General features: G+C 37.2%; 1 protein-coding gene across 3 annotated transcripts in view; it reads left to right on the top strand.

Annotated features, from left to right (window-relative positions):
• VWA2 (von Willebrand factor A domain containing 2) overlaps positions 1 to 13,468 on the top strand; it is a 225,181-nt gene extending 211,713 nt beyond the window's left edge. For all 3 annotated transcript variants that reach the window (XM_069239310.1, XM_069239308.1, XM_069239309.1), the window contains one exon: positions 11,370 to 13,468. In XM_069239310.1, the coding sequence (XP_069095411.1) occupies positions 11,370 to 11,491 (122 nt within the window). In that variant the 3' untranslated portion in view covers positions 11,492 to 13,468. The remainder of the gene's footprint in view (positions 1 to 11,369) is intronic.
• Positions 13,469 to 15,145: the final 1,677 nt, after the last annotated feature.

Below are 15,145 nucleotides of genomic sequence, written 5' to 3'. Positions count from 1 at the left end.
TCACCTTTTTTTCTTTTTTGCACCTTTTCTTTTTCTCTTTCGTTTCATCTTTCTTGCCTTCATTTCATCGTTCTTTCTTTCCATCTTTGTCTTTCTTTCTGCCTTTTCTTTCTTTTCATCTTTCTCCATCTTTCTTTCTTCTTTTCTGCCTTTTGTTCTCTTTCTGCCTTTCTTTATGTCTTTGTGTCTTTCTTTCTTTTCGTCTTTTTCATCTTTCTTTCTATCTTTTTCTTTGTTTCTTTTTGTCTCAGTCTTTCTTTCCATTTGTTTCTTTCTTTATTCATCTTTCTTTCTTTTCATCTTTCTTTCCGTCTTTTTATCTTGTTATCTTCCTTTTCATCTTTCTTTCTTTTCTCTTTCTTTTTGTCTTTATTTCTTTCAATGGCTTTATTTTTTTATCTTTTCACTTTTCTTTCCTGCTTTCTTTTGTTCTTTCTTTCTTTCCATCTTTCTATCTTTTCTTTCCATCTGTCCTTTTCATGTACTTTTCTTTTTCTTTCTTTGTCTTTTTTCTTTCTTTTTCTTCCCAACTTTCTATACATCTTTCTATCTTATTTATTTTTCTTTCTTTTCATGTTTCTTTCTTTCCTTCTTGCTTTCCTTCTGTCTGTATTTCATTGTTTATATCACTTACTTTATATTTCCATCTGTCATGCTTTCTATATATCTGTCTTTCTATTTATCTTTCATTCTTTTCATCATTCTTTTCATCTATCTTTTCATCTGACTTTCCTCTCATCTTTTTTCTTTTCATTTTTTTCTTTCCATCTGTCTTTCTTGTGTTCCTTTCATCTTTCTTTCCATCTGTCTGTCTTTCTGTCCATCTTTCTTCTTTCTTCCTTTTCCCATTTATTTTTCTTTCTTTCATTCCTATTTTCCATATTTCTTCTTTCTTCCAAATGTTCCCTTAATTTTCCCTTCCTGCTTTTTCTTTTTCTGTTTTCCTTTCTCCCCTTCTTTAATTCCTGCTATACTTTTTCCTTTTTTAATATCCTTTCCTTCATACCTTCTTTCTTTCCAGCTTGTTCCTTCTTTCTCTTTTTCTTTATTTCCACCTGACCTTTTCTTTCCATATTTCCTTTCTTCTTTCCTTCCTTCTGTCTTTCCATATTCACCCTTTCCTTTCTTTCTATACTTCCATCTTTTTCTTTCTTACCTTCCTTCTTTCCTTCCTGCTCTTTTCTTTCCTTCCATCTTTCTTTTTCTAGCTTTCTTTTTCTTATTTCTTACTTTTTTCTTACCTAATTTCTTTCCTGCTCTTTTCTTTGCTTTTTTCTTTTTCTCTTTTTACTTTCTTTCTTTCCTTAATCTTCCATTCTTTTTATTTGCTAGTCTTTATCTTTCCTTTCCTGCCCTTAATTTCCTATCTTCCCTTTTCTTTTAGTCTGTCTTCCTGTCTTCCTTTCTCCCTTTTTCATATTTCCCCTCTGTCTTTGTTTCGTGCTCTTCCCTTCGTCCTTTCCTTTTATTTTCATCCTTTTCTTTCCTTCTTTCATCCCATGCATTTATTATTTTTCCTTTTTCATTCCTCCCTTCCCTCTATATTCCTTTTCCCCATGTTTCCCTCTTTTCTTCCTTTCCTACTTTTTTCATTTTCCTTTGCTTTCCTTTTATTTAATTCCTCCTTTCTTGCCTTCTTTCTTGTCAATTTCCCCTTCTCCCCCTTCTTTACTTCTGTTTTTTTGTTTTTCCTTTTTTTCATATTTCCTTTTTTTCCTTTTTACCTTCCTTGTTTCTTTCCTGCTCGGTTCTTCTTTCATTCATTTTAATTCATTCTTTTTTTCCCCACCTGTCTTCCTTTCATTTCATGTTACCTTCCTCCTTTCCGTTTTCTTCCTTCTTTCCTTTTTATTTCTTTCCATGTTACCCCTTTATCTTTTTCTTTCCATACGTCCTTCCTTTTCCTTCTTACCTTCCTGCTCTTTTCTTTATCTTCCATCTGTCCTCATCCTCCTTTATTTCTCTTTCCATCTGTTTTTCTATCTTTCTTTTTTCTTTCTTTCTTCCATTCTTCTCATCTGTCTTTTTCAAGCTTTCTTTTTTCTTTCTTCCTTTCTTTTCATCTGTCTTTCTTTCTTGTCATCCCACTTACGTTCTTCTCATCTTTCTTTCACTCATTTCATCTTTCTTTGTCTTTCGTTCTTTTCACCTGTCTTTCTTTCTTCTCATCATTTTATTTTTCTCCTCTTTTTCTTACTTTTCACCTTTTTTCTTTCTTTGCACCTTTTCTTTCTTTCTCTTTCTTTTCATCTGTCTTTCTTGTCTTCATTTCATCGTTCTTTCTTTCCATCTTTGTCTTTCTTTCTGCCTTTTCTTTCTTTTCATCTTTCTCCATCTTTCTTTCTTCTTTTCTGCCTTTTGTTCTGTCTTTCTGCCTTTCTTTACGTCTTTGTCTTTCTTTCTTAGTTTTTTTTCTTTCTTTTTGTCTTTTTCATCTCTTTCTTTCTATCTTTTTCTTTGTTTCTTTTTGTCTGTCAGTCTTTCTTTCCATCTGTTTCTTTATTTTCATCTTTCTTTCCGTCTTTTTATCTTGTTATCTTCCTTTTCATCTTTCTTTCTTTTCTCGCTTTCTTTTTGTCTTTATTTCTTTCAATGGCTTTCTTTTTTTATCTTTTCACCTTCCTTTTCCTTCTTACCTTCCTTCTCTTTTCTTTATCTTCCATCTGTCCTCATCCTCCTTTCTTTCTCTTTCCATCTGTTTTTCTATCTTTCTTTTTTCTTTTTCTTCCTTTCTTCTCATCTGTCTTTTTCCAGCTTTCTTTTTTCTTTCTTCATTTCTTTTCATCTGTCTTTCTTTCTTGTCATCCCACTTACGTTCTTCTCATCTTTCTTTCACTCATTTCATCTTTCTTTGTCTGTCGTTCTTTTCACCTGTCTTTCTTTCTTCTCATCATTTTAATATTTTTCTCATCTTTTTCTTACTTTTCACCTTTTTTCTTTCTTTGCACCTTTTCTTTCTTTCTCTTTCTTTTCATCTGTCTTTCTTGCCTTCATTTCATCGTTCTTTCTTTCCATCTTTGTCTTTCTTTCTGCCTTTTCTTTTTTTTCATCTTTCTCCATCTTTCTTTCTTCTTTTCTGCCTTTTGTTCTGTCTTTCTGCCTTTCTTTACGTCTTTGTGTCTTTCTTTCTTAGTTTTTTTCTTGCTTTTCGTCTTTTTCATCTCTTTCTTTCTATCTTTTTCTTTGTTTCTTTTTGTCTGTCAGTCTTTCTTTTCATCTCTTTCTTTCTTTTCATCTTTCTTTCCGTCTTTTTATCTTGTTATCTTCCTTTTCATCTTTCTTTCTTTTCTCACTTTCTTTTTGTCTTTATTTCTTTCAATGGCTTTCTTTTTTTATCTTTTCACCTTCCTTTTCCTTCTTACCTTCCTGCTCTTTTCTTTATCTTCCATCTGTCCTCATCCTCCTTTATTTCTCTTTCCATCTGTTTTTCTATCTTTCTTTTTTCTTTCTTTCTTCCTTTCTTCTCATCTGTCTTTTTCCAGCTTTCTTTTTTCTTTCTTCCTTTCTTTTCATCTGTCTTTCTTGTCATCCCACTTACGTTCTTCTCATCTTTCTTTCATTCATTTCATCTTCCTTTGTCTATCGTTCTTTTCACTGTCTTTCTTTCTTCTCATCATTTTATTATTTTTCTCATCTTTTTCTTACTTTTCACCTTTTTTCTTTCTTTGCACCTTTTCTTTCTCTCTTTCTTTTCATCTGTCTTTCTTGCCTTCATTTCATCGTTCTTTCTTTCCATCTTTGTCTTTCTTTCTGCCTTTTCTTTCTTTTCATCTTTCTCCATCTTTCTTTCTTCTTTTCTGCCTTTTGTTCTGTCTTTCTGCCTTTCTTTACGTCTTTGTGTCTTTCTTTCTTTGTCTTTTTTCTTTCTTTTCGTTTTTTTCATCTCTTTCTTTCTATCTTTTTCTTTGTTTCTTTTTGTCTGTCAGTCTTTCTTTCCATCTGTTTCTTTCTTTCTTCATGTTCATCTTTCTTTCTTTTCATCTTTCTTTCCGTCTTTTTATCTTGTTATCTTCCTTTTGATCTTTCTTTCTTTTCTCGCTTTCTTTTTGTCTTTATTTCAACGGTTTCTTTTTTTATCTTTTCACCTTTCTTTCCTGCTTTCTTTTGTTCTTTCTTTCTATCTTTCTATCTTTTCCTTCCATCTGTCCTTTTCATGTATTTTTCTTTCTTTGTCCTTTTTCTTTGTTTCCAACTTTCTATCCATCTTTCTTATCTTATTTCTTTTTCTTTCTTTTCATGTTTGTCTTTCTTTCCTTCTTTCTTTACTTCTGTCTGTATTTTATTGCTTATATCACTCACTTTATATTTCCATCTGTCATTCTTTCTATATATCTGTCTTTCTATTTATCTTTCATTCTTTTCATCTATCTTTTCATCTGACTTTCTTCTCACCTTTTTTCTTTTCGTTTTTTTCTTTCCATCTGTCTTTCTTGTGTTCCTTTCATCTTTCTTTCCATCTGTCTGTCTTTCTTTCCATCTTTCTTTCTCTTTTCATCTTTCTTTTGTTTCATTTGTCTTTCTTCTCATCTTTGTCTTTCATTTAATTTGTTATTCATTCTTTCATCTTTCTTTTCATCTTTCATTTTTTTCACCTTTTTATTCATCTTTGTTTTTCATTTTCTTTTCTTCTCTTTCTTCATTTTCATTAGTTTTTCTTTATTTTGTTCTGTTTTATGTTCCTTTTTCTTTCTTTTACACTTTGACTTTTTATCTTCATTCTTTTTCCTTTTTCGTTCTGTCTTTTCTTCTATTCATTCTTGATTTCCTTTCTCCTTTTCGTTTCTGTAATTTGCTTCTTTCCATCTGATTTTCCTTCCTGTGTTATTTTTTTCTCTTATTTCCTTCCTTTCTGTCTCTCACTGTCTTTCTTCGTTTCAATTAATCTTTTTGTTCTCATTTTTTTTGTTTTCATGTTTTTTCTTTCTTTTCATCTCATTCTTTTCATCTTTCTTTTTTCTTTCTTTTTCGTCTCTTTCCTTTCATCTGTCGTTTTTTCTTCTTTATATCTCTTACTGTCTTCATTTGTCTTTTCATCTGCCTTTCATTTAATCTTTCTTTCATTCTTTTCATCTGACTTTCTTTCTTTTTTCCACCTGTCCATTTTTGCCTTTTCTTTCTTTTCAATTGTCTTTATTTTTTTCTTCCTTTCCATCTTTCTTTTTTTTCACCTTTCTTTTTGCTTGTTTTTCTTTCTTTTCTTCTTTCATTCTTTCCTTCGTTTCTTTCCATCTGTACTTTTCTTACTTGACATCAGTCTTTCTTTCTGAAGTTTCTTTTCTTCAAATCTTTCTTTTTCTTTCTTTCTTTTCATCTGTCTTTCTTTCTGTCCATCTTTCTTTCTCTTTGTCTTTTTTCCATCTCTTTCTTTTCATCTTTCTTTAATTTTTCTTTTTCTTTGTCTTATTGTTTTTCTTTTCATCACTTTCTCTTTCCATCTGTACTTCTATCTCTCGTTCCATCTTTTTTCTTTTCATCTTTCTTTCCATCTTCTTTCATTTTGCCTGTTTGTTTTTGCCTTTCTTTCTTTTTGTTCATTCTTTCTTACAATCTGTCTTTCTTTTCATCTGTCTTTTATCCTTTCCTCTTTCTTTCTGTATTTTTCATTTAGCCTTTCTTTTCTTTTTTCTTTTCATCTTTCTCTCTTTCCATCTGTCCTTCTTTGGTTCTGTTTTTTCTTTCATTCTTTTTGACTTTCTCATTCTTTCATTCTTGTTGTCTTTCTGTTTCTTTCTTTGTTTTTCTTTTCATCTTTTTGTGTTTTTTGTGTCTTTCTTTTTGTCTTTCTTTTCATCTTTCGATTACATGTGATCTTTCTTGCATTCTTTTTATTTCCATTTTGTTATTTTCATCTTTCTCATTTTCTTTCCTTCCATCTGTATTTCTTTCCTTCTTTTGTTGGTATTTCTTTCTTTAGTTCTTTTCATCTGCCTTTCTTTCTATCTGTATTTCTTTCTATTGATCTTTCTTTCTTCCTTTTCGTCTTTATTTCTTTATTTTAATCTCTTTATTGTCATCTTCCTTTCATATTTCTTTCTTTTAGTTGTTTCTTTTCTCCCTTTTTACTGTACTTAGTTTTTTCTTTTTCTTCTCTCTTCCTTCCTTAGTTCTTTCCTTCATCCTTTTTTATTTACATATTGCCTTATTTCCTCCTTCCATCTTTTTTCTTTCAATATCTTTCCTTTTTTAGTTTGTTCCAACTTTGTCATTTTTCTTCTTGCCTTATTTAATTTTTTCTTGCTTTTCTTTACTGCTCTTTGTTTCCTTCTTCTCTCCTTTTCTCCTTCTTTCAGCCCATATTCCCCTTCCTTCCTTTTGTTTTTTATCTTTCTTTTTTTCTTTTCTGCTTTTTTCTTCCAAGATTTCCTTCCTGCTTCTTTCTTTCCTTGTTTGTTTCTTTGCCTTACTTTCTTTCATTCTTTCTACTATTAGAGGTTTTCAGCCACATTTCATCCACTTGTCTGTGGTTGTCATTCACATTTTTCTCCAACCGACCCAAGCATGCATCAAGGGGCTATGCGTCAGCTCACTTCAGCCATTGGCTGATTTCACTATAGGTTATGGCATGCTGCCCTTTCAAAACGAGCACAAAAACGTGTTTGCGTTTGGTCCGTTCTTTTTTATTTTTTTTAGATTGTTTTATTTACAAATGCTTGTTTCCATTCCTTCTCTGTGCTATTGACCAATTGTAATGTTCTTATAAATACATACTTGCTGCTGACAGGCATCAGTTTGCATGAATTGTATTGATATTTATCCTGACTGTTGGAAAATGGTCCTCTCTGATAGGTTACCTTAAACCTTTTGCCTTCCTCCTCTGCTTTTTCTGACCTTGTTTTTGTTGGCTTTTGGACTCTGTGTACTTTACCAGTGCTTAGATGCTTGTTCTTTCTCCCTAAATATGATAACATTGGTGAATACACAATTGGCATATTTAATTTACTTATAGGTCCCTTGTAAAATGGTATACCTATTACCCAGGGCCTGTAAATTAAATTCTACCGGTGGGCCTGCAGCACTGATTGTGCTACCCACTTAAGTAGCCCTTTAAACATGCCTCAGCCCTGCTAATGTGGAGCCTGTGTGCAGTTTTACTGCCAATTCCACTTGGCTTTTAAAATCCTTTAGCAAGCCTTAAGCTCCCCTTTTTAATCACACATGTCACCCCTAAGGTAGCCCCTAAGTATCCCATAGGGCAGGGTGAAGTGTAAGTAAAAGGTAGGACATGTACTTTTAAGTTTTGCATGTCCTGGTAGTGAAAAACACGTAGATTCATTTTTCACTACTGTGAGCCCTACTCCTTTCGTGAGTTAACATTGGGATTTCCTTAATTCACTTTTTACCTGTAATCCCTGATTAGAAAAGATTAGCTGTGTCATTTTTCATAACATTGGAATGGTAATGATAAGTACTCTTTACTGATAAAGTCACATTTAACATTACTATTTCAGAAATGACACTTTTAAAAGTTGGACATTCCTCTGCTCTTACAGCTCTGTGTGACTGTAGCCTGCCTCCGGTAGGCCTACGGGTTGTGTGAGAGCCACGCTTTGTGCATTCTCTCTAGACAGTCACAAAAACAGGAAGGTTAGGTGTGTCTGAGGGCTCATCTACATTCTGATGGCCCTTCCTGGGCAAGAAAGAAAGGAGGGACTGACACATTTGAATAGGTAGTGGCCTGACCCCATAAAAATGGCTAATTACTAGGGGTGGGCGGTAATGTCTTCCCCGCAGGTGGAGTTTGCGAAGTTTTGCCACTCCACTTGGTGTTTGGAGTTCAGCAATCACTTCAGCACCTGGCGTGTGGCAGAGATTAATCTGGTACCTGCCCCGCAAGGTACATTCTATGAAGCACCAACGTGGAGTGCTGTGTAATGTGATAAGCTCCCGAAGTATGGCGACAACCTAAATAATGTCACACGTCTCCAACAATTCTGGGGCAGAGTTTCCTGGAAAAAAGGCTCACTCATCTCAGAATAAACCAGCTGTCCAGAATAGAACGCAATACAAGGGATCAGCACTTGCCATATGAGAACGGCTACTGTCTACTTTCCAGACTGTGTGTACTGCAGACAGTGACTCCTGCTGTCTTGTGTGGCAGTGAAGGGAGCAGCTGATAGCCGGTCTGGTCTCTGGTAATGGTGGAGTGAGCTGCACCTCCTGGATAAGATGAAGGCTGCCTTCAGCACAGGAGAGGACACAGCATGGTCAGGTCAGTGAAACCCTCCTTAACATACGTGACAGACTGAGAAAGAGGGCACACAAAGATGGCACAACTTGCTTCAAAGTGTGCAGAAAAGGCCTTTCCATATAATTAATGCTGCAAGGGATGTCACAACTACCCGTAATTGTTAGCATTCCTAATAGCAAAGTGATTTCACAACACGGTACCACAAATTGTTATTTTACAGTCCTATGGTTTGAAGTGGCCTCCTACAATGCCAGCGCTTCATAAGGCAGATAGAGCATGAGAAACACATTTAAATTACATAAGAGAGCAAATAAATTAAGGGGCGCACTTAAATGGAAATGTGCTCTTCCCACAGTATTGTAACTTTTGTATGAGGAAGTGAATTATTGTTGAGTGTAAAAGTTGGCCAAAAATAGAGTTCTAAAAAACCGTCTGTTTGTTAATTTCTCACTTTTCTTCTGTGCATATTGCCGAGGACGCCAGGGTTCTGTCACTATTTCTCAGTTCTGTAAATGTTTAAAAAATAAGTGATTTCAACCAAGGCAGCTGTCTGTCCTGTGTTATTCATTTTGGGGAGAAATCACCTAATTTCAATTGTTTTGTACGATTTGCAAAAGCTCACATTGATTACATAAATTTACCAGGCTGCTGCATTGCACCAGATTAGTGTTTTGACTTTGTTTAGTTTCAGAGTTATTTTATTTAATTTTAGAGCTTCTGCTGGATTTCAAAGCTGATGAAGTCCAGCAAATGGTGTTTTGAAAATGTTTTCTGTGAATAAATAGATATGAAATTGTGCACAAAAACATAAAACACAGGGATGTGACAGTCTGCTCCCAAAAGGCAATATCTGAGTGTTCAGCAGCTGTGATTACAGTGAAGCGATTACGCTGTGGTGCTCGCAGACTGCAGTACAGATTGTAGTCTGAGTCTTTCTTCCAGCTCAAATTTCTGGCCAGAGACATTGCACCCATTCAGCCGTGAAGCGATTAAACCACAGTGCTGCTAGTGTAGATGAATCACCAGAGTCTAGTTGGGCGGTACTCCTCTGAGGTTTTATGTTACTGTGTGTAATTCCAGAGAGTATAACACTGCAAGTTCTGCCCACATTTACTGATTACCCCCACAGATATTCTGAAGCCAGGGCTGAGGAAGAAAGGATACTTGTGCACTTCAAAGGCCCTTCTTTGAAGTCACTCCCTTTTCTAAGGTGCATTTGGGTATAACTACTGGGTCTCTGACTTCGCCAAATCAGACACTTCCGGACCTACAACTGGACTCTGTCAGAAGAACTGCTGTGCTGCATTAAGGACAGCTTTTCTGCTGTGCTGCCCTGCTGCTCTCTGACCTTGCTGAAGGAGAACTGGACTCTTTCTTGCAACCCAAAGTGATATTCAAGGGCTTCTTGGCTTACCTCCTGCTGCTAGAAATTCTGCAATATCAAAGTCTGTACCTCTGCTCCTGTGCCTGGTTCACTGAAAGTGGAGCCAGATACTTGCAGCAGTGAAATCAATGCATCTCCTGCAAGTGGCAATGTACACATCGACCTTGTTGCACAAGTAAAATGGGTGCATTGCACTTGGTACCTGAGCAGCACCACCGGGCCTGCATCATCCCCTGCCTGCTGGAAGCGGCGCCTGGAGCATCTGCATCACCACAACACTGAAACCACTGCTATTCGCTGAAGGAAGATAGATGCATCCCTTAAACACCGTAGATAGCAGACGCATAGGCTTCGGAATCAACCCAATGTGGCTTCAGCGCTCATCTTTGGTAACCAATGCATTGCTGTCAACTTATGTGAAAAATCAACACCACCTTTGACTGCAGGAGTGACATTGGCAAATCTACAAATGCATGAATCCCACAGCTTGTGTTTGCTACCAGGATCAAGGTACTGTGTTCCTGGGGCCTGCGTGACTGCTGTACCTGGCCCGTGCTCCATCAAGGTCAGCTTGAACTGTTGACTTTGCCCCAGTCCAGCACAACCTCAAGTAGCCCCATAAGTGCTATTTGATTCCAAGGCCCAGATTTTTACTTTTTTAGCGCCACATTTGCCCCGCTTTTTGACGCAAACATGGCGCAAACTTACAAAATACAATTGTATTTTGCAAGTTTGCACCGCTTTTGCGTCAAAAAATGACGTAAATGAGGTGCTAAAAAAGTATAAATATGGGCCTAAGTGTTTTTTTTTTTTTTTTACACTTATTTTTTTTAAATGCATAACTTGACATCTAGTCATTGGATTTTTATTGTTTTGGTCTTGATTTATTTATACAACTATCTATTTTTTTAACCTGGTGTGGAGTCTTTTTGTGATGTTTTCATTGTGGTACTGTGTGTGTGTGTGTTGCACAAATACTTTACCAATGTAATATTTAGATACCCCCTATTGCTCTATGCCACGCTACCAGAGGGTGAGCACAGGCTATCTTTTAGTGTGTATCTGACTTAGAGTGGTGATCCCTACTTGAACTGGGTGCAAACCCCTGACAACCAGAGAGCCAATTTCTAACACTGCCCTTTACAGCCAGGCCTCTCATCCACGGAGTTTCAGACATGTGTATTAGTTGACTCTTTACTCTCTCCAAATCGATGCTCCATCTCCATAATTTGTGCAAATGTACCCTCTCGAGTTTATGTGCCCCTATGTTCTCTCATTCATGCCATTACCCCCAAGCCACTCTAACTCGGATTGTTGGTTGGAGGATAGATTTTGGTAGCAGTCTAATTGTATTCTAACTTTAACCTCGCAAAACGGGCTATTTTCATCTTGCTCGATCCTCCATGTGGTAATGAATTTCTTGATGGCGTTCTGGTACATAAACCCCTCCATGCCTGTGCCTTTCTTCCAGATTCAACAAATATCTTGGCTGCGGGACAAAATACTAGAATATAGACTGGAATTAGGAATTAAACTCCATCTGTGGAGTGCTGTGCTGTGTAACCGGGGCATGTAAATGTCAGTGTGTACACAATAGATAAGCATTGGCTCCTGACAAAGTAGAAATGGAGGATTACAGACTTACTGAGCTTTTTGAATGTTACTGAATTTGAAATATTAACCTATATTATAAAAAGGTTGTCTACTCCTTTGCTAAACTGTTGAGTAATCCTTATGCCTTCGGATGAACTGTCTCTCTACTCTTCCATTGTTTTCATTTTTATTTATTTTTTACAGAAATTGCACGTGGAGATTCTCCCAGGCCATCTGGTTTGTTTGCACAGTCACTCAGGCAGCGGCATCACCGCCATCTTTCTAGAGCACAGCACCGAAAGAGGCACGCCCAGCCGAGGCTTTGATCCAGATTGCCACAGTGGTGCACAACCAGACCACCTTAGTACAGGGTCTGGAACATGAAATTGTGTCACCTACAGACATCAGTCATGCAAAGAAACTGTCCAGATACAGGGGGCCGACCTAGCAAATGCCACACTTTTGGAACCCAAGTGAACAGAAAACAGCACTGTTATGTGCATCTATGTTGCCACTAGATGTTCTTTAGTGGTTGACCAGCAAGCATGATTGTGTCTTGGGATGGAAAATACTGCCAGTTTGCTTCTTTTGGGAAACCCTACAAATTTGGTAAACATTGCTTGAATCATGCATGATCAGCCTTGCTGGGACACGTTCGAACTTTTGTCAATGGTTCTGTTCTGATTTTTATTCCATTGGGAAATGCAGATTCCATTGATTTGAGAAACTAATGCTCCACCTGCAAGACCTATGCAGCTCGTTTGCAAAAAAACTTTTTGTTCCTCTTGATATGCTGCAGAATTTCAGTGTATGGTAGTTATTAAAAACTCGCTATATATTATTCGTAGATCATGGATGAACTGGTTTGCACCACTGACTGCGTGCAGACCTCTTTCACAGTTGCACAAATATATGTCGTTGGATTCTTATGTATACTATTGTATGGTCTTTTTTATTTTGACTTCCGTTTGTCCTCAAAAAATTATGCATCAGGTGTTACTGCTAGTCTCAGTGCAGTCTGTATTTTGCACCCTTGCAGGTTTGTTTTTAAAGGCCCTTGGCTGCAAAGTTAGGTCCTGCCAAAAGTGATTTATCTTCAATCCGAGGGAATATTACAGTGTACAAAAGAATCCGTAAACACTGCTACAGAATAGTCATGCCTGTAAGAGGACTGAACCCCTGTATTCCGGATCAGGACCAGGCATCCACCCCCAAGGGTATTGCAGGTAATTTGTAGACAAGTAATTTGTAGACAATGTATTTTTCTGAGAGCCAGAACTGAATTGCAGACGTTTACTTATTTATCAGAAGTAATAATAAAACATAATAAAAATGCTCCCGCAGTAGCTGAACATACAGGTCTAGGTGCAGGAATCAATCGCTTTGCAGTTACTTTAGAAAATGAGGCGGTACGGAGGCATACATTAGTTCCAACTTAAAAGACCCCTTAGCCTGCAGAGATATCTCTTCCCAGCATCACACAATGGGTCTGATGCTTGTGCTGGGATTAAACTGAGGTTCGTAGCTGGCAAAAGTGAAACCTGCATGGACGATAATTTGCACTTAATTGCGGGTCCTGGCCGAGTTGTCATTGTAAATGTACTAGCCTCTAACAATATAGAAATCGTTCATTGTTCGCAGAAAGTGTGTGCTTCCCAATCGATAGTAAGAGTACTGCCTAAGGTATGGCTCGCATTAGCTAGTATTTCCGAGTCATTGCTTTCAAAAGTTCAAATCCTATTTGTTCGACAGATAGATCTTCTGAACATTCATTTTAAGCAAGGATGTTGAAGTGACAATTTAAGACTTTTCAGTGTTTCCCAACTTACCACTACATCCAGTTTAGTGTTGTTTGCCTCGTCCTTTGCTTTTAATTATAATTTTACCCAAGTAATTTCCCAGATTCTCATTTTCGTTCTGTCGCCAGTCTCGGTCTGGCGAGGCAGCTCAGTGAAGTGGCAGAACACATTAGCCTGAAAAGGCCCTCCGGTTGTCGACTCAAAGCATGGGGTCAAAAAATATCCGGCTCATATTAAAAGGAGTCAAAAATATAAACAGTACCTTCTCGTTGGGCATTATGAGCGGGTTTACCATGAGAGGGCATGGAGAGAAGCCCCAACAGGATTCGATTCCCCTGTAAGTTAGTTAAGTTTTATAGAGATTTTTTTTGGAAAAAGTAAATCCATTTCTAAGCATTGTTTTACTTACTCCACCCTTTTTTCACGTTATGAGAATCTTTATTCTTAACTGAGTATTAACGGCTTGGTAAAATAAAATGAGATATCAAATCTCATTGTAGTGGATGGTATTGGCTCGGTGTAATTACTAATTTGAAGTTGGTATTTATTGTGTCACATAAGAGCTACAATAAGATTTGAAAAAAGTCCCACTTATGAAGTTTTATAATCAATAAAAGCATAAATTGCTATGGCCATACGAAATAAAATTAACTTTCACTAAACCAGACATGTTCACCTACCTTGCACACATTCCATTGACGGCCCATCTTCACACACCGAATAATGGTCTAGCCGCAATAAAAACTAAGGAACCACCAGAAAGTGAAGCTTTGTAATGCCACGCTCTCAGCTACATAGATGACAAATAATGATTGTAGACAGGGGGACAAGGGAGTGATTTTTTTTTCCTTAGCCCTGAACGCCATATTTTACTATTCTGATTGTAAAGACGTAGATTGTTCTACTTAATCCACACCCATCTATATAGGCAATAACGATCCATCTAGAAAGCAAAGTAGCAGATTAAAACTATAGAAATCTTGAAAGAGAAGAACATAGCAAAGTAAGTAAACGCTTTCTTTGCTACACTTACCCACATCTGAAATTTACTTTACTAAGGACTACTGTGGACTTCTTTCTACAAAACCCATCTATTCAAATCTACTCTAGTGAATTTAATCAGCAAATGGCTGAGTAAAACCCCTTGTTAAGGGTGCTGGATGTATAAGGGGATAAAAGAGGACTTAGTCATGTACTATGTTCCTCCTCTGTGCTACAAACCCAAAGAGTAAGGCTGTTGCAAACAAAGTTAGGCGCAAGATATCTGGAGGAGCTAAGTAGTTACTTGTCACTTTACACGCCCAGAGCCACAATCGTTGGTTTTGTAAAATTCATGAGCTGATATTCTCTTGAGGTGAAGAGCCAAGATGGTGAGTCTGTCTGTGAGAAAACTTCGGGGACTAGACCACACAGTGGAGGCTCCTCCACAAGGGCGGAGTAGCGTCACCCCCCTCGCCAGCAGCGGCAGCTGCAAACTTTTTACCAAGAAACAATAATAAACCGTTTATTATTGTTTTTTTGGTAAAAGGGGTGGGGCCACAGGCTTGAGGAGCAGTGATTCCCCCTTACTGAGCATGCATGTTTGGCCGGCCGTCTTGCTCCGGCCAAACACACATGCGCACTTAGCTGTCTCCAGCCCGACAACACAGTTGCTGGGCTGGAGAAAGCCTGCACAGGCTCCCAGCCAATCCTGGCGCCGCACTGAGCAGCATCAGGATTGTCCACAGGGCAGGCTGGGAGCCTGTGCCTGCAGCCAGCAGAGGAGCAGATGAAGCGGTGCTGCGGCAATGGAGGTGAGTGTTTTCTTTTCAATTCTTTTTACTTTAATTCCACCCTCTCCCCCGCATGCCGGCCGGCCCCTTCTGCTTGCCGTGACTGAGACTGGAGCTACTTCTTTTTTTAAATTATTTTTTGTGGTGCTTTTTATCTCCAGTTGTAAATATTGAGCAATTACATGATTACTTGTCATAGCTTTGACTAACACTTTTTTCTTCTGGTATGGTAATAGGAAGTTGTTAACAAGCTTAAAACTGTACGGTCCTTTAGGTTAGTGTAACAATTTTAATTAGTGAAGAACAATATAAAACGTAATTAATTAATGGAACAATGCGTGAATGCATGTAAACTTCTGTGTAATGAAGTCTGCTACTTAAAATGACTGTCCATTCACGTGTGCCAACC

This window comes from Pleurodeles waltl, chromosome 6 (genome assembly GCF_031143425.1).
Source record: "Pleurodeles waltl isolate 20211129_DDA chromosome 6, aPleWal1.hap1.20221129, whole genome shotgun sequence".
In the NCBI taxonomy this organism is placed as follows: domain Eukaryota; kingdom Metazoa; phylum Chordata; class Amphibia; order Caudata; family Salamandridae; genus Pleurodeles; species Pleurodeles waltl.
Note: the sequence above shows the minus strand (reverse complement) of the source record. Positions and strands in the feature narration are given on the sequence as shown.